Here is a 22,567-nt window from a genome sequence, read left to right on the forward strand (position 1 = left end):
TTTGCAACAAAAGCGGTGGAGAAGGCGGCAACGTGAGGGTGTGAAAGTGAGAACGATTTGTTCTCTCTCTCGCTCTCTCTCTGTGGCACATTTACACATCCCTTGTGCTCTGTCATTTTGCACGAGCCAGCCAGGCAGTAAGCCAGACTGTGGCAGCGTGGATTTATTTATAAATATGTATGTGTACGTGTTTGGCGCGGCTGTGGTGTGCTGTGGTGGGGCACTGACCCGACACACGCTGCATGTAGGTGTACCGACGGACGGCGAGCACGTGGTGCTATTATTGTTTGGCTTATTATCTCTGCCACTTTGATGCCGACGGCGGCCGCTTTAGGGGCCGTATAGTGGGCCGATTTATTAGCCCGCTGAGGCCTGGCGAAATTATGCTGCGGCTCGTTGCAAATCGCTTTTTGATTAGATTTGGGCATCTGGGCCGAAGAGAGATAAAGGGGAAAATGCTAGGCGCTCGCTTTTAGTAGGAACAATTTGCACCGGGTGCAATTTAAAACGCTCTATTAGATTTAGTTTTATTAAAAATCGATAGGTTGTAACAAAGAGCTAAAAATATGCAAGCCGAGTGGCTTTATTTCCATGCAGCCGCGCGTGAAAAATCGCGCAAGGCAATCTTGCGGGTCCTTGAATCAAGAGGTTTTGAGCGCATACAAGGGATGCCACGGGGCGGTTCGCGTTCACACAGAGTGTGCTCCAGTCCTCTCTCTCTCTCTCTCTCTCTCTCTCTCTCTCTCTCTCTCACACACACACACACACACACACACAGAGCACACACATAGCGAGAGCACCCTAGGAAATCAATGCCCTCTCAACCTCAAGACAAGATGGACGCCCTTTACATGATGTTTCACTCGCTCACTCGCCCAGCTTGCCGCGACCATTTCGTCCGAATTTTTTTACGACGACACGACGCTTTTATGTTGTTCGAAAAACAACGTCGAGCAGACGCGGTTTGTGCCGCGGCGCTGGCTTTTTGCAAACATCAAACTTGCATTATCACGCGCATTTTTTCGTAAACCTGCCCGTCGGGAGAACTTTCAGCATTAATATCTTGCCGCAGAGCAGAAAAACAAAGTTTTTCCAGCAGATAAGACGCGGCAGGAAACACAGCAAAAGTTTTCTTATCAGCAGAAAAATGATTTTAATGCAAATATGCGCGCATGAGAGAGGCTAGCTCGTGTGTAGGTCGGCACGATGAGAAAAGTTTGCAAAAAAAATACTAATAGAACGGAAAATTCGAAGAATCCAGCGGCGAGCTGCTGCCGCTCGGCTGCGCGGAAAGTAATGGAAGCAAAAACGGCCGCGGCGGCTCTCTCACAATTGCACCAGCCAGAGCACAGGGCTGAATGTGAGTTGATAATGAATTCAAGATGGCGACTATTGTCATTTTCGCGAGTTGGCCTGGGTATATTCGATGGTGTACAGAGCGACTGCTCCGAAAGGAGAGTAGTGGTACATATACATACATACACACAGCATCAGCAGCAGCAAGATGGGAATATGTATATATGGTATTAGCGCGGCAGCACGATGCAGAAGCAGCTCGGCAGCAGCAGCAGCAGGGAAATGATAAAAGCAACCAGCTACACCGAGCAACCAACCGAGCAACACCAGTAATGAGCCGCTGGCTTGAGAAAGATGTTGGCCAAATTGCCCCCGAAAAGTGCGTGCCTCGACTCACAATAGACAATTGCGGCACAGTCAGCGGCTCTTTGGCAAATTGATGACAAAACACTCGAGAAAATGCCACTAATGATGCACTCTTAAATTCAATTTGGATTTCCTTTCCATAACGATCAAACGAAAGAGACCGATTTTAAGCGCCGACTTTTCAAGGAGTATTCATTCGCTCGTATTCGTCCAGCGACCGCGAGTAATTGCAGCCTAGCTATATTTAGAACTTTTCGAGTGCGTCATGCCGCGCCACGCGTCTTTCGCCGTTCGAGCGGCTGCTTTGCGGGACCAATCGATAAGTTTTAATTTGTTGCAGCATAGAAATTTCCCATCAATTTCCTGGCACTGGCGGCGCCGGCAACTCTCCGCTCCACCGTCGGTGGTTGCCAGCTTTTAATCAAGCTTTTTCAATTACTGCCGGCACTGCTGCCAGGCGCAGCACAAGAGTGCTTCGCGCGTAATTGCTGAATTTCTGTGCACAAGGTGCGGCCGCGGGGCTTGTTTTCCTGAACATTTTTTTCGCACACGCACTCGCAGATTTCCGGCTAGAGGACACGCAGAAGAAAAAATAAGAAGTAAAATGTACAGCGTGTACCAAAAAACCGCCGCGAGAGAGAGAGAGAGACTCGGCGGCGGGGGCAGCGGGCGGCTTCAAGTACATAAGGGAGGTTTTGGGGTGGTTTGAACGCAAGGGGAGGAGGTTTTGTAATGCCAACGAAAGGGGTGGGGGGCATTCCACCCTTAAACAGCGGCAGCATCTACAATCGATGTCTCTTGGCTGCTGCCGAAATGACGTCACGCGCCGAGAGAAGCGGTGGCGGCGGCGGCGGCGGCGGGTTTCGCCAAAGCGACGTTGTCCTCTCTCGATTAAGGGTGAAAGTGAGTCAAATTGGCGCGTTGGAATGATATTCCGCTGGCCGGGCATGAATGAAAGAATGGGTAAAAAGACGAGTGGCCTCTCTGCACCATTAGTACCGCGGCACGTAGCGAACAAGAAGGGCGAGGAAGAAAGGGATCCGCGCGCACCAAGCAGAGGAGGAAGAAGGCGATGAGATCTTTTACTGCGCTTTAGTAGCTGCTGCTCGCTCTCTTTCTTATGCTACACGTACTTTTTATATCAGAACGTTCCGTACACACACAAAGAGCGCAAGAAGAGAGCAAGGAGGAAGCGTCGTCTTCTTGACCTTTACAACTTGTTACAGGTGAAGGTTAGAGATCGGCTTTCCAAGACGACGGAATGACGTGGAAAAGTGGTTGTAATGCGATTTGGGAAAGATGGATTGCAGTGTTTTTTTATAACATCCTTTTTGTATCGCCTCGGCGCCTTTAAAAAGTCAGCTGCTATCTTTACATTTTTCGTGACTGATTAAAAATTGAAATAAATTCTGAATCTCTATAATTTCAAGCAGTGATACATTAGAATGAATAGTAATTTAAAGAAACCTCATGAAAACATTTTTTTAATTATGGGGACAAATAACTCACGTCGCACGCACTTTTGGCACGCAGAGCGAATGAAGCAATAAAAATTAATTAAGCCCGGGCGCTGCTCGGCATGCCCTTAATAATGCTAGGCTCTCAGCGAGCGTGTGTTTGCGTGAGCGTCTAGGAAAAACGCAAAAAAGCCACTCGCCTTAATACTGCGAGTGCTCGTAAACTTTTCCGCAAACTGCCTGGCTGGCGAATTTCGGCCTCTCGGAGAGTGGTGTGTGTGTACGAAAGCAATATGCCCAACTCGACTAACTGCCAGGCAATTTGGCAGCGTGTTTGGTTTGTCGGATGGGATTCGATCTCGGTCTGGCCGCCGTAATAATGTATGAAAAGCAAATTGTAAAACGGAGGGAGGGAAAGGTAAACAGAAAGTAGATTACATGCGGAGGAGTTCAGGGGTGCGAGCGGCGGGCGGGGGGTACACGTACATGCACACATGTATGTACTTGCAGCACACACACACACTCACACAGCCTGAAGGCGGTCAATATTCTGGGCCTCGCGGTGAGAGAGGGCAGGACAGCCGAAAAGGAGCTCGCTGTCGCTCCGCAGAGATGGATAGAGAGAGAGAGAGAGAGAGAGAGAGAGAGAGAGAGAGAGAGAGAGAGAGAGAGAGAGAGCCAAATCTTTGCGTATTCGCCGGCGATTGCTCCTGCCAGCCAGCCAGCCAGCTCCTCCTCGGACGGGCAATTTGGCGAGATTGGATTTTTGCCGCCTAACGAGATGATGCAAAATGTAGCGCCGGGGGTGCGTTTCCAGTTACACACATTTTATCCGTACGAGCGAATAGGACGCGCGGAGGGTGCGACAAGCTTGCTCACATATCCAGTCCATCTGATTCGAAATAGGTTTTTCTCCCCGAATGAAATGACTTCTTGTGGCTAAAATATCTAACTCGTCAATTTAAGCAATCAAAAACAGTGTTCGCTTTGAAAAACAGAAAAGTGTATTTTTTCCTTTTTCGCCGAGTGCCGCAGTGCTGTTGAACGGTACGAACGATTTTCATTTAGTGGCCGACTAGTTTGGTCTATTTATTTTGGGTGTTATTACAGCCCCACCTTTCGCAGCAGTTGCAGCAAACGCCGGCTCAATTAACGAGTCTCGTTAGTCCAATTAATAAAAACCGCGCAACGCAAGAAACACACAATGGTAATGAACCCGCCGAAATAAAGGACAACAATTAAAGCGGCCGGCATGCCCGCCGCGTTGTCTGTCTCACCCGAAGCGCCGCCGAGAAGCAAGTCGGTCGAAATTTAATTAAATTCGTACATACGCATTCGTTCCATAGCTGGCGAGCTCGCGTCTGCTCGTAAAAAGCAGCAAGCACTAAAGCCCACCAGACTCGGGATGATAATAAAACAGAAATTTAATATTAAAAAATATGTCAATAACTACGGCTTAGAAATTTTTAATTAAAAAAGTTTCGCTCCATCGGGGGAGGCAAGCGGGCGGCTCGTCATATTGAGCTCGCCAACTCACACGTCCATCCGTTCGGTCGTACATAAAAAGAGAGATAGTGTGCCACCGATCGATATTCTAGCCTGTACAATACAGTCAAAAGTTTTTTAGCAGAAGCAGCAACGGCAGCGGCGGTGGTGATGCATCTGGCGTCATTAAACGCGCGCGATAGAGAAATGCAATCATATATAGGAACTAGTGAGTGCGTATCCGGGTCGGCGTTGCCAAGACCCCCTCGAATTTATGGGCATGGAAACAAATAAATCCGATTTGCTCCAAGTGTGACCTTTTTATCCGACTTGAGCTTTAAGTAAATTTGCACAGCTGCACAACTAACAACATTGCAATGTTCCAGGTTTTTAATTTCTCACAATCCACTTCTTTCAAATAAGAAAATTAGGTTTGTGCTTGACTTTAATTAATTTTTGCTGCTGTTTGCATTAAAATTTCGGCTGCCTGTGAGCCGCATTTTGTAATCTTGTTTGCAGCGGCCCACATTTTAGTGGGTCCTGCCGTACGATTTCGTGTTCTGCCAGGCATGTTCCGATCTGCGATTAGCACGCAGTCTGATTATATTTATTTCCTCCCCCGAGTTCGCGACCGGACGGCTGACGCCTGCGTCGAAACGGGTTGGCGGCTGGCTGCTTTTGTCGTGCATCCAAATAAATTGGCGACAATATTTCTTGCCCGGCCGGCACACATTGTGAGTATAATATAAGCATAATGGAAAAGGGTGGCGGGCGCGCGGGGTGTGTATGCTGTTTCATCGATTGCTGCTGGCTGCATCAGTGGTCCAGCCAGACATCTGCCACTCTCTGCAGACGAACCGGTTCGTTCGCGCCGACCTTATTACATTACACCAGAGGACAATTATTATTAAAATGTATGCAAGCTGTTTTTATTTTAGCAAGCCGGCTGCCACGTGTGCCGCGCATTAGACACACTCAGTCAGAAAGAGAAAGAGAGAGAGGAAGCACGCACGCTGCTGAATCGACTTTGTTTTCAATGAAACTCGCTTCCGCAGGAAAAACAGGGATGTAGACGAGCAGATGATTCACACTTTTGCTTTTTGGGCAGGTGGCTTCGCTCTACGCTTCGATTTCGATGAATATCTAAAAGGTCTGATTTTCGCCAAGTAAAGTGTTGAGCACAGAAAATAGGGTGGCTTTCGTCCCCCAGCTCAACAAGCAATTAAACAATCAAGGCACCTGCCCAATGACACTCACGCACTTACTGCATCTCTCGTGAAAAGGGCGCACAATAAATGCATTCATCGCCTCATCAGTTTGAAAACGAGAGGGCGAGAAATAATAATGCCCAGCAGGGGGAGCTTTTGGTACAGCGAGAAGAGGGAAATCTCACTCAACATGCAGAGGGGTCAAGGGATGCCGGCACGCGCTTCACCCCTTTGATTCGCACCCTTAATTCGTCCTTGACAGGTGTCTCGGCCCGTTTATCTGGCCGACATCAGGGCTGGCCTACCCCAACGGCCGGCCAACAAGTTGGGGACCAAACCAAACTGACTCACTGACTGACAATGAGTGACTTACCATTGGCGGTGGCGCCGCTTGGCCTGGTGCTGCTCCCGAGCCTGCGGTCGGTCCGACATTGGGGCGAGAACGACTGTCCATCTTGCTTGATGTTTCTCCTCCCTGCAGGCAGCAAGAAAACATTTTATGCCTGTGCAATGTACCGAATGTACGGGATTTATCGATATTGACGCTTTGGCTCCTCAGGGAAACCAACATTCGATAAGCTCAAGCAATGAAAACAGAAATATGGGGTGTTAATGGCAAAATTGTCTAGCAGATCAGGAGATAAAATTGAAACAAGCAACTTGCTGCGAACAAAACCGGGTGGAGGAGCACCTCAAGTTCATGCTCAACTTGGCCGCAGCGGGAGGGAACAAATCGGCCCGGCGAGGATAAAAACATATGCAGCCGGCGTGCACACCGAGTCGTGCCAGTTGCCTGCATACATCCGCCCGCCGGCCGGCCGGTCTCGGAGGAAGGAAAGAAAGAAAGAAAGAGTGGCGCACTGGAAAAGGGCCAGAACACATGTTTGTCCCGCCACGTGTTTTTGTTTGGGGTGGCAAAGGTATGGAAAAATATGTATTGTGCACGTCGTGGGGGAGGACGATGGCACGCGAGAGCTGGGGGGCCCACTGACCCTTTATCCAGCCGACATCCCCCAGACATGTCAGAGTTTCACCTCCGCCAGTCATTGTGGTTTTAAAAGTGGGTGGATTAGCGAGGGTGCGAATCAAGCCCGAGTGAGTGAATGGAGCCCCCGAGAAAGAGAGGGAGCACCACCCTCTCGGCGTGAGCCGACAGGGGTTGCCACAACTTGATGATCACTTTGCATTTACAGTTATTTTCAACAGATATAACCCTAATATCTGCGCAAGCCGATGGGGGGACGTTTTGTCTGCGGAGGGAGCTCCCCGCCGCCTAAAACGGGGTCAAACGCCGGAAAAAGGCTGGGGGAGCTCCGGCATGAATGAATGAATGTGTCGTTTAATGACTGCGCGCCTCAAGATTCCGTTACACTCACCCTGGCCCCTCGACAACAGGTTCCGAACGAAAAGGCACCCACTCAACCCTCGCTCTCCTGGGGGAGGATTCGTCGGCTCTGTTGCACCAACGGGGACTTTTTTCGCCAGCTTTGACGTCACCCGCGGTGATTTGGCAGTGGGACAGCGTGCCGAATTATTAATTTTTATTTTACGTCTGCTCCCCCGTCATAATAATATTTTCAAGTTTGAGCAGCGAAAAGCGGTGTGCTGCAGTGCAGGCGCAAACTGTACAAACGTCGGTGCGCCAGCAGCTCGTCGAGGAAACGAGATTTTAAATATTAAATTTTAATCTTGCGCCAGCAGCACGGCGAATTTTATTCCTGCTGCTGCCGTTTGCTGCTGCTGCTGCTGGCGCTTGGTTGGTTGCAAGCTTTTTGGCCGGGTGCAAACTAACTAACTAACTAACTAGACCTATTCATCATGCAAGCACTTTCCAATTTAATTTGGCTTCCCCTGCCTCTTTTCAAAATCTACGCCACATTCTGCCGCCGCCGCCACCGCTTGCTGGAAAAGCAATTTATGCTCAGGAAAATTTCCGAAGAATGCCAATCAGGCGCCGAAGGCCATATTTGAATTTAATCTATTTTCGCCGCTGGCAAGCTCTCTTTCCCACCGCCGCCATGCAAAGCGCTGGCAATAGAACTTTGATCAGGCGAACGCCAGCGGGAATTTAAGACTTTTACGAGCCGGCAGCATATTGGATTTCAGCGGAGCTCGACGGTCGCAGCACATATTGCATTGTTTCTAGCTCGCACACGGCTCGAACTGCGCTCCATCCGGCTGATTAAAAAGTTAAATTACGGTCCCAAAGTCGTAAAAATGCATCAAACTTTGGGGAATGTCAAAAATTCCGCTTTAATGCCCTCATTCCATGACAAAATCAAAATAGATTATATTTAGCTGTCAGGACGAAAAAAACTAGTTTGGTACTCACAGTGGCTGCACTATTGATTCCGGCCATCATGTTCTCATGTGCTGCATTGGCTGAAGACGAACTCGACGAATGGCTGTTGGTAGAAGATCCTCCTCTTCCACCTCTGTTGCGGTAGCCCTGTTGCCAACAGAAAACACGAACGAATTATTCAGCGGTCGAAAACGCCGCCTGCGATTTCGCATCGCGCACACATTGCATTGTTCTCGCGGTTTCATTGTGCGCCCCCGAAATCGATAATAATGGAGCGATTCGGGTGGAAACGGGCCGAGCATTGAAACTTAAGACCGTGCGAGTACTCACATCAAATGCACGCAGAGAAAGAAAATTGGGCCAAAGCTGTTGTTGTTTATAACTTGGTGCTCGAAATGATATTTCATTTATTTTCCCCGGGTCAAAATGTGATGTTTGCCCGCAATGCTAACAAATACTGTGTGAGAGAGATAAGGCAGGGAGAGAGAGAGAGAAGAAAAAGCGGCGTGTTGATAATGTGTTCTTCTTATCTTTCGGCACGTCGCCGGCGTTCTCCGCTCTAACGCAATTTCCTGCTTTCCTTAGCGCCGAGCAGTCGCAATAATTCATCCCCGTTAAATCAAAAGCAAAAAGCGGCTGATTAGACGTCTGGCTTTTCCGTTGTAAATTTCTGTGTCAGGCGCGATTCCAATATTCCAAAGACCGAGCCATTCATAATTTTAATTAAGAATTAAATTAGCTGGCTTGTTGGAACATAAAATAAGTCATAAACGAGTCGGTGTCTGGCTGGTAAATTAAAGCAGCCGCCGCACACGCTCATATGGGGTGGAACGGAGAGCAGACGGCTTGCTTGGCTATTCCTGTAAGAGCTAACTAACCAAGCTCACCTAGACGCGCGTGCGAATGCAGCAGCAAAAAGCGAATAGGAAGAAGAAAATTGCTGGCAGCCAGCCCAAGGACCTGTCTGTCCACGGCCCTCGTGGGCCCATCTTTTACCCGGTAATTGCCGCCGCTCTCTAATTACCATTAAAATGATCGCGTTTGTTCGAGAGGACTATGTAATTCAACCTAAACTCGGTCCATTTAAAAAAATTATTATTGTATTTCCATCCGACAATGAGGAGAAACGATTTTTCAACATTATTTCAAAGACGTAAGTGCAGAAATTGATGCCTCTCATATTTCAAATCTCCATGGCGAGCGCATTTTTCTCCAGAGGAGCAGCGCAAATTTCGCGTCTGGAGTCTGGAGCGGCCACACATGCCGCAAGCCTATTTTACGACGCCATTTCTCTGCGTCAGACCGACTTGAGACGGCCATTTATTCAACAAAGCGTGTTTGATTAATAATCGACTCAAGCCAGTCTAGAAAAATCCGACTTGCTTGTTTCTGAGGGAGGAAAACTTAATTGGAGCGTAATTCCAGCCTTAATTGAAATTCCTGCTGATGCTGCCGGGCGGCCGAGCGGAGCAAGCAAAACATTCATTTGTCGCGCAAGTAAAAGGGCCTCGCTGGAAGCGAATCGAAAACAAATACCAGACCGTCGGATTAAACCGCCCAAGTGCGTTCTGCGTGTATCGGAATTCAATTTGTGCGCGCACCCGAATGAGCTTTCCCAATAATTCTCGGGAAGCGTCCGCCTCCTCCAGCCCCAAATTGACTTTGTAATTAATTCCAGGCGCAAAATAAGAGAGCGAACCAATTTCGCCAAACTAACTAACTGCACTCCAAGGAGATTGTCCCGCCTATACATTTATAATTCGAGCAATTTGCATGCTAATTGGCAAAAAAAACGTAGATTTTTACGATTTGGCGGCCATTAGACGGACACGCTCAAAATCGTCATCAGCGTGCGGCACGTTAAAAATAGATAAACGAATTTGCAAAACGGTTATGCGCGGAATTTTTATATTAAAATATTACACGCGTATGAAGGGAGGGTGGGACGCTTGCTTTTCTTTCTTTCCTTTTTGCATGTGCACCACCACGGCCATATATCTTGGGCGCGATAAAATTTTATGTATGTAAACGGTCTTTCTCGCAGCTCTCAGTACGCTTCTGCACAGTGGTGGTGTGTGCGTATGAAATATTTGCGCATTGTAATAAAACAGCGAGTGCGAGCGTAAAAATATAGCCACGTTAAAAATTATGAGTTTGCCTGCCTTTGTGAAAAGCGAATGGGAGAGACAAATAAAGCCGGAATATACAACGCCGATTACATGAGAGCCAAGCGCCTAGATTATGCTTTATTATGGCACAAATTTGATACTGAGTAAGATGTCGCCAACGAAAAGCTTCAAAAGAAAAAGCGTTTCTGCAGACATTTCCTCAAAATTATGTAACTCCAATATCCCTTGAAAAACTATATTAACCCATTTCTAGTAAGCTTACAAGGGGAACGCACCTTTTGATCAGAAGATATATGTGTTGTTTTATTTTTTCGGTTTTTTTCTCTACAACTCGAGAAGACTGTCCCAAAAGTCGAAAATTTAACACGAGGCACTTTTTTGTCTACCTTCCACACGTGCCGCCTGTGACGTCATTCACGGAGACTCACGGCCAATGAGCCAAAGGTGTCAAATCCTTTATTGGTCGGCTGGGTGTCGGAACTTGCATGAATTTGGCAGCAATCTCTTCCTCGACCAAACGCAACAAAAACAAAATATGCACGACATTCCTTTCTTGTTCCAGCCACGCACAGTGAGCAAAACGACGTTTCGCATAAGCTTTTGTTTTTTGTGTTCATGATTTACGGCGGAATTTGATATGTATTAACTACTCGACATGTCATGCAAAATAAACAAGCTTTCCAGAGGCATACTTAAAATTTTTTGACCTCAAACTTTCCAAATAATAGCAGCCAATGTGCGAGAAAATGGTAATTTTTCTAATGCCTCTAGTTTTGCAACTCCAAATCTCGGGTTGTTAACATCAGAATTTCAAAAACCACCCACCGTTTGACTCGTCTCGACCTGCCCTGACGAGCCGTAGGGGGGATTTCTCTCCACCCCTAAGTTGCTATACTTCAACCCCCGTAAATAAAGGAAAAAAGGTGAAATTTTTGAAAGGAAAATTGAATGCAGAAATTTAACGGCATTTGTTGTTGTTGTTTTTTCTAAGTTCGTTATAAAATCAAACTTTATTTTGTCCTTTTCAATTTTCTATTTTAATCTTTGTAAAAAGGAAAAAATCTTTTTCAGGTGCTTTCTCCTTGTTAATAAACGAGAATGATATCAATTTACTTGATTGAAACCTTTCTATGCAAAATGCTTGTGTCATTGTAGACGTGCAGCATAATCCCACAATTTTAAAACTCGCATCACGCCAACGAGAAAGAAGAAACCGTGCTCATCATAATAATTAGTAAAGGGGTTTGTGTTGCACCGTTAAGAATCTTTGCATGCACTTATTCTGATTACAAATTAAAATGACTTTGCTTGGTTACGCGCACGCATAATATTACAGCAGATTAATTTGTTACTTGACGATCCACTTGCAAATTCGAGATAAATCTGTTAGTTTTCTAATTGAATCATCTGGCTGGCCACTCTACTCTATGACCTGCCCAAGACCATTCATAATCTCTGCATACAACGTCGGAATGGAATGCGGTATCTTGTCCAAGGCGGCCCTTTCTTTAAATCCAGTTCTTCCAGCAGCATGTGCCTCCAAAGAATCTCTTTATTGAATCGTTTAATGTGGCAATAAAGTGTTTGGCGCGCGCTCGCCACTCGCCCTTTTGTGGGGGGATGCTGCTGCGGTCCAGTTCTTTGTGCCAACCCCGTCTGGCCGGTCCACCTGCGGTCCAGACCAGACCAGTTCCAGTGTCTGGAGATGATGGTCAGGTGCGGACGCGAAGATGGGCCAAACTGGTTCGGCGCCAAGGCCGAATTTCCAAGGACGCCTCCTTGGCTCTTGCGGCGCTTTTGTGACCGGGTCATCAATTACGCGCTGCAAACATTTCCAGCGCCAGCCATGCCATTATTATTATTTATGAATGCAAAAGATGAAAATCCCCTCGCAGCCGAATCATTACGGCCTCATAAATCATCCGCTATCAACGCCATTAGCATTCACAGGATAAATGCAAATTCCATCGAGCGCGCACATGGCACGTTGCGCAAAATTAAAACTTTTCCGCACCTGCCGCAAAGGTCGCACAAGAAGGAATTCGTCTGTTTCCGAATATTGGGGAAAAAACTCGGATACCCGATAAATCGCGAGCATTTTATATTGACAGAATATATGCGTGTGCATGAATGTGGCCCCGCTCGCAAGATTAGCAATTAGCGGAGGAGGGGAATCGATAAATTCCCAGTCTGCAATTTACGTCATGTACTTTTGGTTACATGCGAACCGGTATGTGCCAGATAGTGCCGAGTAATCTTCTTCCACCCTCGCCCTAAAGGTTGGGATTAAAAATAATTTATTCCCGGGATGCTCTCGTGCAAAGTGCTGCTGGAATCGAGTAAAATTCGCAAACTGGTTCCTATACTAGACGGAAAAATGAAGGACATGTTTTTGGACACGAAATAATTAAATATTTCTTTATAAAATTTAACTAGCACAGTCTCCTTATTGTAAAATAACGATTTATTGAGGAATTTTTTTTCTCAAAATTCGAGTAATGTGGTAAAATCTGATATTAAACTGCTCCTCTGTCCTGGTTTTCGAGATAAACAGTTGCTAAAGTCAACAAAGCGAAATTTCCAGATTTGTTTTCCTGTTAAAAAAGTTCTGCTTTAAACAAGACGAGTTGAGAAAGCCTAAAAATAGCAGGAGTGCAATTAGCAAGCGCGTGCCCTTGAGATTAAAGCCCAAAATAAGGGATATTCAGCAAGAATGAATTTATTCGGCGGTGGTCGGGAGTATTGTCGAGCTTCTCTACTCACCGAAAATTTGAAAAGCGCAGAAGCTTCCTGTGTTTACAAAAGGCTGGCGGGAATGTCTGTAGTTAGTTGTTGTAGCTGGGTTTCGGGTTCCTCCCACGCGGTGTTGCTGCGTAAAAATACTCGAGCCAGCCGACCGGCCGACAATGCTGCCGCTGTTGTGATGATGATGAAGATTCGACCTTGTGGCAGGCCGAGAGCGGCGCGGCAATGGTACGGCAGCAGGTATTGTTTGTTTGTGTGAGAAAAGACGAATCACACACTCGTTTGCGAATTTAGTGACACCAAAACACGCGAGAGTCTATTTTCGGGCGTGGACGCTCGGTTGGTCGGCGGGCCTTCCGGCAACACACGCCAGGGTAAAAGTCTTACTTGCTGTCCCGTTGGGCGCTTGGTGCGGGCAGAGAAGGCGTTGAGTGCGAGAGAGACGACGAGAACCGACCGACCCGACCGACGGCACAAACAGGCAATGTTGTAAAACGCGACCGGCTGCCAGGCCAGCGCACCAGCACCAAGGCAGCCGGCGTAGAAGCGGCGGCGTTGGTGGAGAAGAGGACCCCCAGACTGCCTTTCTACATACATACACTACATAAAACGAACGCGCGCGCTCGTTCGCCCTCCGCCGCAGCCACCCCAATTACCCCAACGCACCCCCGGGCTACCTTTGCGGAAAGGGTTGGCTCCACAAATAATATTTTCAATTTGAACCGATTTTTTTTAATAATTTAAATTGGGAAATATTTAATTATTTGATAATTTTGATTATATTTGCAAATTTTCCTGCCTGAATTCGGCTGCATTTTTGGGGGCGAGATGTGTAGTTGGAGTCTGTGTTTGCCGAAGGAGGGGCCTCCCCAACAGACAGGATCAATACCACGCGTTTTACCATAGGGGTTTCTTTCTCCATGTCCGACCCCGTGTTCGCCATCTGAGACGGCGCGCCAGCTCGCTCACTCAGTACCCCCTACTTTGGTACCCCCCGAAAGTGATGTGTGTGTGTGTGTGTGTGTATGTGTGGTGAGCATGCACAGCCACAGCCAACTCCAGCGCTGGCTGACAGGGCGGAGAAGCCCTTCCGCGTTGCGCCGCGCCGCGCCTCGTCTCCCTTTCCCAGAACATGATGCACTCACTTTTTGCGGCCCCAGGCAAATTAATTACAGAGCCTTGCGCAAGTGGCAATTTTTGAGAATGGACTGATACGTGTTTACGAATGCGCGTCCATGATTTCAGTCAAAATGCGGTCAGCTGCGCTCGAAATTTTTTACAAAGCCTCTTTGTTTGAATTTTGTTGTTATTGCGGTATGCAGGGATGAAACGGATCGCTTTGTGGTGTGAATATCTTTTAGAGATTTACCTCTTCAATTAAAACATTTTGCATTTTTGACTACAGCAAGTAGATCATTGAGTTTAATGGGTGAGATATTTTTTAGCACCACAATGCGTGCAATAATGAAATGAGGAACTGTTAAAGAGGATTGATACTAATAAAGCCTGGAAAATGTTTGTTGACAATTCATGAAATCATCCCCTTAGGATTCAGTTGAAGCCCAAAATTAATAGTGTACATTTTTTAGAAAAGTTGCTGCAAAATTAGCACGCTTTTCAAACGGTGAGGACTGTCTCCTTACTAGAAATTCACAACAAAGAGTTTCCCTAAAATGTTTCATTCGCTGTTGGACGGATCTCGACGAGAGAAATCGAAATCTGCCAAGATAATATGCTCAAGTGCTGGAAATTAAAAATTTAAATTACATCTAACTTTTTTCAATTCAATTCAATTCGTTTTTATTTCTCCAAACAAGTCATATTATGTTACAAACATTTAAAGTCATGAAAATCACGAAAGGAGAAATAAGGCATTTGTAGTGCTAGCGAACAACCCGCTGAAACTTTAGCAAGGTCCTTTTATATTTTTGCAAGTTGTTTGTCGATCAACTGCTTATTGCATCCAATAATTCAAACAAATTTATTTTGTCTCCCTGTATCGATCCACTTCAAATCGGATGGATTTCCCGGATTTCCACCCTGCACCACCTTTCTTCATCTTACCTTTGTTTTTTAATCGCTAACGTGTGGGTGGAGGGAATACGAACCCACACACACACTCGTTTTGGCAAATGTTAATTAGACAATAAATTGCCCGACGCGGAGAGCAGAGCAGGCAAAATGTTTGGAGCAGCTGCGATTGCAATTAAGTTTGTTCAGCGCAGAGTAATTTATTACGTCGAGGGGCAATTAGAAATCTTCATTGATTTTGCGCTTGTGCCGGTCTGCTCGAAAGGTCGAGTAAAGGTTAAAATCGGCAAGGCAGCCAGACGTCCTAATACGGGACTAACACTAATTATTTGCTCAGGGAATACTGCGCTCAGCCGGCTTGATGATGGAGAGCCAGCTAGCTCAACTCGAGCACGAAATTAGATTTATTGACTAAGGACATCCAATCTGCATGCATCACGTGAGCAAAGTTCTTGTGTTTGATAATCAAGACTAATTGAACACACAAATCAGTAGACGCTTGGTTGGCTGGTTGGATTGTGCTGTTTGACTTTTGCGAATGCCAGTCACGAAAGCTAATTACTCCTTTGCACCCCGAGAAATGTAAGCTATGACTGCAAACTCAACAGTCTCAAATTCTTCTAACAGTTAAGACTATTTTGCATTGTTAACTATAGCAATGAAATTTAGCAACAGTTCATCTCTAAAACTAAGCCTGAGGAACAGTTCCAAATTTCTCCAAAAAATAATTAATTTTCGCTTGTATTCTCACCGCGAATTTAGAGGAAAATTCCCTAAATTGTGGAATAAATGATGATTTTACAATAAGTAGACGCAAACTCAGATAATTAACAATTTATGAAATTTTTAGCCCTTTCCTAATCGCCAGAGGATTTATAAGGAAAAGGTCAAAATTACTTTTCAGCATTTTGCCAATTTAATTAAATTAAAGCTCGACATTATTTGCTATCAAATATAGTCGAGTATTGAAATGAGCTCACAATCAGCAGCAGGCAGAGTTGGAGTAATCTAATTTGCGCCTAGCCAATCGAAAAGGAGGAATTAATAAATTAGGGGGCGCAATCGCGCGCGCGAGCCGAGTGTGTGGTGTATAGTCTGGCTGGCTATAACAATAGCACACGCACGCCAGAGCCACCGCCGCCGCCGCCGCCGTTGTCGATGCGTTCGAGAAAAATACGTTGCAGGTCCGCCATAGTCCATGCCGTTTCCATGGTGACCACAAAGAGCTTACAAAGAGATGAGATAGCTCTTGCAAACCTCCAGAATTAAGTGCACGACACGAACACGCCCGTGTGATATGCAATGTGAAAGGGGTCTCTCTAATTGGACTGCGGCTGACAATTTTGGATGAAGATAAGGGTGGATTGATTGAAAATGCAAAGTCTGTTTTCGAATTGGGCCCAAAGGTCAGCAGCAAGTTTGTCAACAAGTTGCAACAAATTGGCAATCATCGTGTCGTGGAATCCAATTAGAATTTTAATTCTGCCGCGCGGCTAATTCCGTCGCAGATGAATATTAAATGAGAAATTAATTACCGCAAACGAGGTAAATAAGATATCTCATTTCCAATTAGAGCACATGGCAACAGCACGTTGACACCCAACACTATGGTCGGCGGCGCCGCGGCTGCTGTGTGACAACATAATTGAATGTGCGCTCAGCCCGCTGACATTTGTATGCGAAAACCAGTGTTTTATTTAACACGCGCGCTTTTGACGCATACAACCGAAATCGATAAATCGACGAAAGCAGGCAGCTGTCGTTTTGATTCCACTCAGCCAGTGCGAGGGAATGCGTTAGAAATTTCGCGAGGATAAAGAATATTTAGACAAACAAATAGCAAAAGCTTGTATACTTACACTTCCACGTCCGCGTCCGCTTTTGCCGCGTTTGCTCTCACTCCTGCTCTTGCTGAATCCACCGAACAGCCCCTGCAACAAACACAGAAATTTCTCAGTTTTCAACTCCAACTAGTAGATTTTGGCTTGCGAGGCGAAAATTACCCGAGCAAGCCTCTATCAAATTGCAAAGCAGTCGGATGGCGGCCGGCAGACCGGCGGAATTATCATGTGAATATATAGTTTAATTTGGCCGACAATGGAGGCCAAATGAAAATCCACCGCGCGCGCGTTTATGAATTTTGACGACGGCTGGCTGGATGCTGGTCATCCCTGGCACGCTGCTGATTGAATAGTGGTCATTATTTATGCATATCCCATTAGAGCATCTCTCTGCGGCTGCTCGCTTGCGGATGCACGCTGGACCTGCATGCTGGCCAGACTAGCTCATTTTTAAGCCGTAATTAATGACGCTGGCCCAATCTGATGGAAGGCAATCAACAATTTCCAGCCAGCATCGATGCGTGCAATTTATTCCGATGACTGATCTGCTCCCGTTTTCAAATAATTGTAGATGGATAAATCGTTGTGATTGAAATTTAATGTTTGCTACGCGCACCAAACAGAGCCTCAAATTACCGCGTGTATGTTCGGTTCGTTCTCTCTGGCTGCACATTTTGTAATCAGTGCCGGACTGGGGTTAAAAAACATATTTAAAGACGGCCTTTGACGAAGTTTCTGAGCTCACCAATCGATTCTTGAGGGTCGAATTAGGTAAAGTGGATATTTTTTCCGACCATAAAGTCCAGCGCGACGTGCAAAATTTTATTCCCGCTAAAACAAGATGAATGTGAGAACTGCGCATGCGTTAAAGCTGGCTGGATCTGACAAAGAAGTCATTCGTACAGGCGGTCTCTCTGCAAGTGCTTAAACCAGCTCTGACGCATGCCCACTTCTCGCATTCGTATTGTTATGGCGGGAAAAAAGTTGTACTTGTGCTACGCACGTCGCGCTCGACTTTTTGGTCGGAAAAATATCCACTTTACCTAATTCGACGCTCAAGAATCGATTGGTGTGCTCAGAAACGTCTTCAAAGACCGGAAGACTTTTTCTCCTTCACTTTTCAATTTTTGACCCTTTTTCACCAGCGGCTGACGGCTGCCCACGTGACGAAGCGAGACCTCTACACGCAAGAACGCCTAATTAACGCGCAAGATGTTATATTTAACCATTTTAACGGTTTGGGGGTCACGAAAGGGCAACTTTGGCAGGATCAAAGTACCCCGATAAGCCAGTCCGGCCCTGAACCCACATTTTTTGGGCTTTGTTAAACATGCTTTTACGCTCAAAATGGCTCAATGATTTTGTAATCCATTCAAAGAGTCTCTCAATAGATAAAAAAGTCAAATTATATTGCACTCTGGTGTTAGTGTTCGTGACCAGAGTTGAATTGCGTGGAAAGGACACTGAAACGAGTGCGTCCATTGACGTGAGACACGATAAGAGCACTTCCGGCGCTGATATTATTTACCAAAGTGTCTCCACGCAGGCAGGTAGAAAAAATGGTAAAGCCGGGTGCCGGTGCTAATGTCACGAGCAGAGTGCGCCCGCCCGCCCGCCCGGAGACAGAGAGAGACAGAGAGTGCGGTGTCGGCCGGGTAGCAGCACCATCAGGGGCAGCCGAGCACACGACTCTGCGTTTTGCTGCCTTCTGTTAACCGCACCCGGCACTAAGCTGGCATGGCGGGCGCGCGGGCCCAACCGACGGCACTCATTGTGCTTGTGCGCAGCAATTTTGACTAATTGCTGAGGTCTCTCTCGGCCGCGAAGAGAGGCAATCAGCCGAAATGGGCCACTCCAGAGAGGGCTTTTTTCGTTCTTGCGCACCGATCAAAAAAGCAGATCATTTAATGCGCTCCTGCTGAAAAGCAGCGTCGAAACCAGATCCTTTGACACGAGTTGTCCAATGGAAGCGCGCGCGTGTGTGTATGACGTTGTAGGTCTTCTTTTATCCGTATGGTGAAAAAATTATCTGGTTTTGCTGCAACGAGCCGCTCAAGGAGAATAAAGAAGATTGGCAGTTGCGCCGGGCACTGATAGTGCAGAAACAGGCAGTTGGTGAATTTGGTTTTCGGAAGCACCCGCCCGACCTTGCTTCATTTCAATATCTATCTGATAATAGACGGGAAAATAATTAAATAGGATTTTTCGACTGTCTGCGGCTGCACCTCAACCAAGTTTTCGGATTTGTTAACAAACATAACATGATGAGAATAAGAGCGTAGAGCGATAACGAGGGAAGAGTACTGATTGTGACTTTTATACAAAGTAAACCAAGCAACAAGCCTTGAACTCTGGATCACTCTTTCCAATCAATCGAAAACAAACAGAAACTACGTAATGATGAAAAAAGCACGGTGGTTTCATAAGAAACCGAGGGGAGCAGACTGGTGGCGTCGAAGATTCGACATATTTTAATCAGGCTTCGGTGCTCATTTAATGCAATTCGCCGGCGCTTAATGAGGCAGCGGAGAGCAGATTGCAATTTCGGGCCGAGAGATTGACGCAAAATAATTCAGGCCGGCAATTTGGCGTGCGCGCGAGGGGGTGGAGACGCGGGGCGGCGGCGGAGGGGCCGAGCAGGCACGGGGGCTAATCCTCATTAACGCATGCACATCCAGAATTTAACAAGGTTACAATCTACTGGACCGGAATACAGCCTCTCGCGCGCGCGGCGGATAATAAGATCAAATCGTGACGTCACGCGAGCACATGAGTCAGGCAACCAGCACAACACACAGCCTCGCGCGCGCGTTGCCATGACGACAAATTCAGTTTTCCCTCTGACACACGCATAAATTCCCTTAACACTTGTTCGTACGTAGGCTGGCAGCGGCGGCTAGATGATATTAAATTGCATTTTTGGATGCTGTGATGCATAATAGCGAGAGCGAGAGAGCAAGCAAGTCAGCGAATTTAACCTCCGTCGAGCAGAGCGCCACGCGCGGCGGAGGGCAAACGGGCGGGCAAACTTTCAATTTTCGCCAATTTCCCAGCCGCAGCCGCAGCGAGAGGCAAGGCATGAGTGGAACTAAATTGGAACATGCAAATCGGCCGGGCTGTCGGAAAACCACTTTGGTGGAAAATCATACACACGCGCGGCCTGACTCTTGCAATCTGCTAATTTCGTCAGCCTTTGTGTGCCCAAGTTTCTGCGTGTTTCTGCCTCAGAACGCTTTCAGTGCATGCGTCGGCGGCTGAGATTCCCTATTCTCTGCGAGGTGTGCACAATGTTTAGAGTTGATTGAGCGAAACGGAATTTCCTAACCCTCGAATTGTCCCAAGAAACTTTTCGCACCAGTCACGGTTTAAAATATATCCAAAGGAATTCTCCTTTAAATTTCATCTCGTCCAGCATAACCCCCAGCGGAGCAATTCAAATATTATAATGAAGTGCTCTTTGAAAAACTGCATTCGAGGCGAAGCCACTCTCAATTTTCCTCAAATTTCCATTTTAATCCTGCACTGCAGTCTTTACGCCAATAAAAATGCAAAGTTATTAAGCCCGAGTGAGCCGCGGCTGATTATTACAAGGAATTCCACGCTGCACATCGATTTTCAGTGGGAAAGCTGCGTTTTTTTCTGCGCCTCTCGAAAAACCCTTTGGCCGAGAGAGTGAGTGAGAGCGCGCGGGAAGAAAAAAGTTTGCCCGCTCGCCTCAAACGCGGAGAGACGTGCGCGGCGCAAATGTTATGGTTATTATTCTCATCAACAAGCAAGCCAAGCGCCCTCTGCGTGCCGCGGTATACACGCAGAATAAGAATGGTGCACTTTATAATTATAATTAGAGTCAAGAGAGAGCGAAAATGCTCTGGTAATGAGGAGTAGTTCCAGCCCTGCCCGGCCCGGCCCTTCCTCCCCTGGCACGATTATAAAAAAGCCAAAACGCACCCCGGCAGCATGACATTACACCAAATTAAACATAATTTTTCGCCTGCCCCCGGCTGCAGACCCGAATTTGGGCCACGCGCAGGCAAAATATTGCCAATTTCACACGCGTGCTGATGATAATTTCATACGAAACCGCGGAAAGGGTGCCGAGAAGAAGCTGCGTGGCTCTCTGCTTCTTCTTCTTCTGCATTCGCACACGAAACACACTTACACCCTCCTAGCTGGCTTTTTCATCTCGTACCTTACATCATAAGCACCCCCGTGCCCCCGCTGCCTCCCCCACAAAATTAGAGCCGAGCGCGTGCCAAACCTTCTCTGACGTCACCATTTCGGCAGCTCGCACTTGGCGGCCATTGTTTCTCGCTGAATAACACACAAATCAGCCCTCGATCGACGTTCTGTGCGAGGCTGCATCTTGTTGGTTTCGCCCTGGCCATTGTGCGCTGCTGGACAAGAGAGTCGGCCAATTTAGCCAGTCAAAAAGAGTGAAAACTCCCTCTGGCGCTGAATTCTCTTTTTTCTCATTGTCAGAGAGATTCGTTTCCCTTTGGGACCCTATTTTTAATCAATATTTGTTTGGTAAAATTATACTTTTGCATCTGGAAAGCGCAGCATCAGCAGGCCGTTGAATTCAATTGAATAAGCCGCTTTGAAATTGCTCACTATTGGAAGATTTATCGAAATGATTGACGAGCTAATAGGCCAAGGCAGCTGCTCGACGCTTACTGGTGGTCTCCAGCTTGTTCAATGCAAAATGGATTAGTTGCATGACTGATAAATACATCACTAGCTTCAGTATTAATGCACCTTCGTGCACAGAAAACCATTAAGAATCACGTTTAGGTGAAATTATTAATGTTCCTGGCGAGTTTGTCACGCCTCCGGCTGTATTTAATATTTTTCAACATGGAGGGAGGGAAACAGACCTAAACAGAAAATGATGCAAAACATCCCGCGAGAGGAATATATTAGGTTTTCCGATTTTTCGTGCATTTTAATATCACTTCTTTAAAGTAGAGAGCTTGACAGGCCAACAATTACATTCATTGAATTTATTGAAAAATCAGGACCGAGGAACACTCGAATTTCAGATTAAGCCAAATTTATTTGAATTTTCACTTGATTTCGATCCCTCTCGTCGCGATCTATCAAATGGTGTGCAAATTTTGAGGAAAAATTCCCTAAATTGAGAAATAAATCGTGATATTGCAGTAGGGAGACAGTGCCTGACTAGCATGCAAACTTTTCAGCCGATTTTCTCAGAAATTTAGGAATATTTAGCTTTTACCTAAAGGTAAATATGATTTTTCACAAATTTTATGTAAAGCTTTGCTCTAAAAGCCATTATTTGCTAAAAATAAAGCTTCATTCTATTTCTATTGGCTGTGTAGCAGAATCAAATTAATGGATTGTCGCTTTTCCGTTCATTTTCCATTCGATCGAGAGCGGCCAAAAGTGGAACGATTACGCATTTTGCAATTCTCGGCGTGCAATCGTGGAAAATCGAATTGCTGCACGCTGTGCTCGCCGCCTCCTCTTCCGGTAGTTGATTATAAATAAACGGTGGCGGCGGCGGCGGAGAGAGAAAAACTGCTGTCATGACGGGCGAGCGAGCGGCTGCATTCACGTTCGCTCTTAATACGTCGGCAAATGCACAGCAGCCAGTTTAACATCTGGTCGAATACATGAAAGCACGTGGTCCTTATGTACACAGTTGTACATAAATTTAAGTACGGTACATATAGTCGGTCGGTCGGTC

At 46.5% G+C, this 22,567-nt stretch overlaps 1 protein-coding gene across 3 annotated transcripts in view; it reads right to left on the reverse strand.

The window, feature by feature from the left end:
* Tet (Ten-Eleven Translocation (TET) family protein) overlaps nt 1–22,567 on the reverse strand; it is a 59,863-nt gene that overhangs the window by 9,198 nt on the left and 28,098 nt on the right. For 2 of the 3 annotated variants that reach the window (XM_065484978.1, XM_065484977.1), the window contains exons 3-5: nt 16,879–16,950; nt 8,145–8,261; nt 6,186–6,287 (exon numbers count right to left, since the gene is read on the reverse strand). In XM_065484978.1, coding sequence (XP_065341050.1) covers nt 6,186–6,287; nt 8,145–8,261; nt 16,879–16,950 — 291 coding nt within the window. The remainder of the gene's footprint in view (nt 1–6,185; nt 6,288–8,144; nt 8,262–16,878; nt 16,951–22,567) is intronic. The other variant, XM_065484979.1, reaches the window with a different exon arrangement.

The sequence above is a fragment of the Cloeon dipterum genome, chromosome 3 (assembly GCF_949628265.1).
Source record: "Cloeon dipterum chromosome 3, ieCloDipt1.1, whole genome shotgun sequence".
Lineage (NCBI taxonomy): Eukaryota > Metazoa > Arthropoda > Insecta > Ephemeroptera > Baetidae > Cloeon > Cloeon dipterum.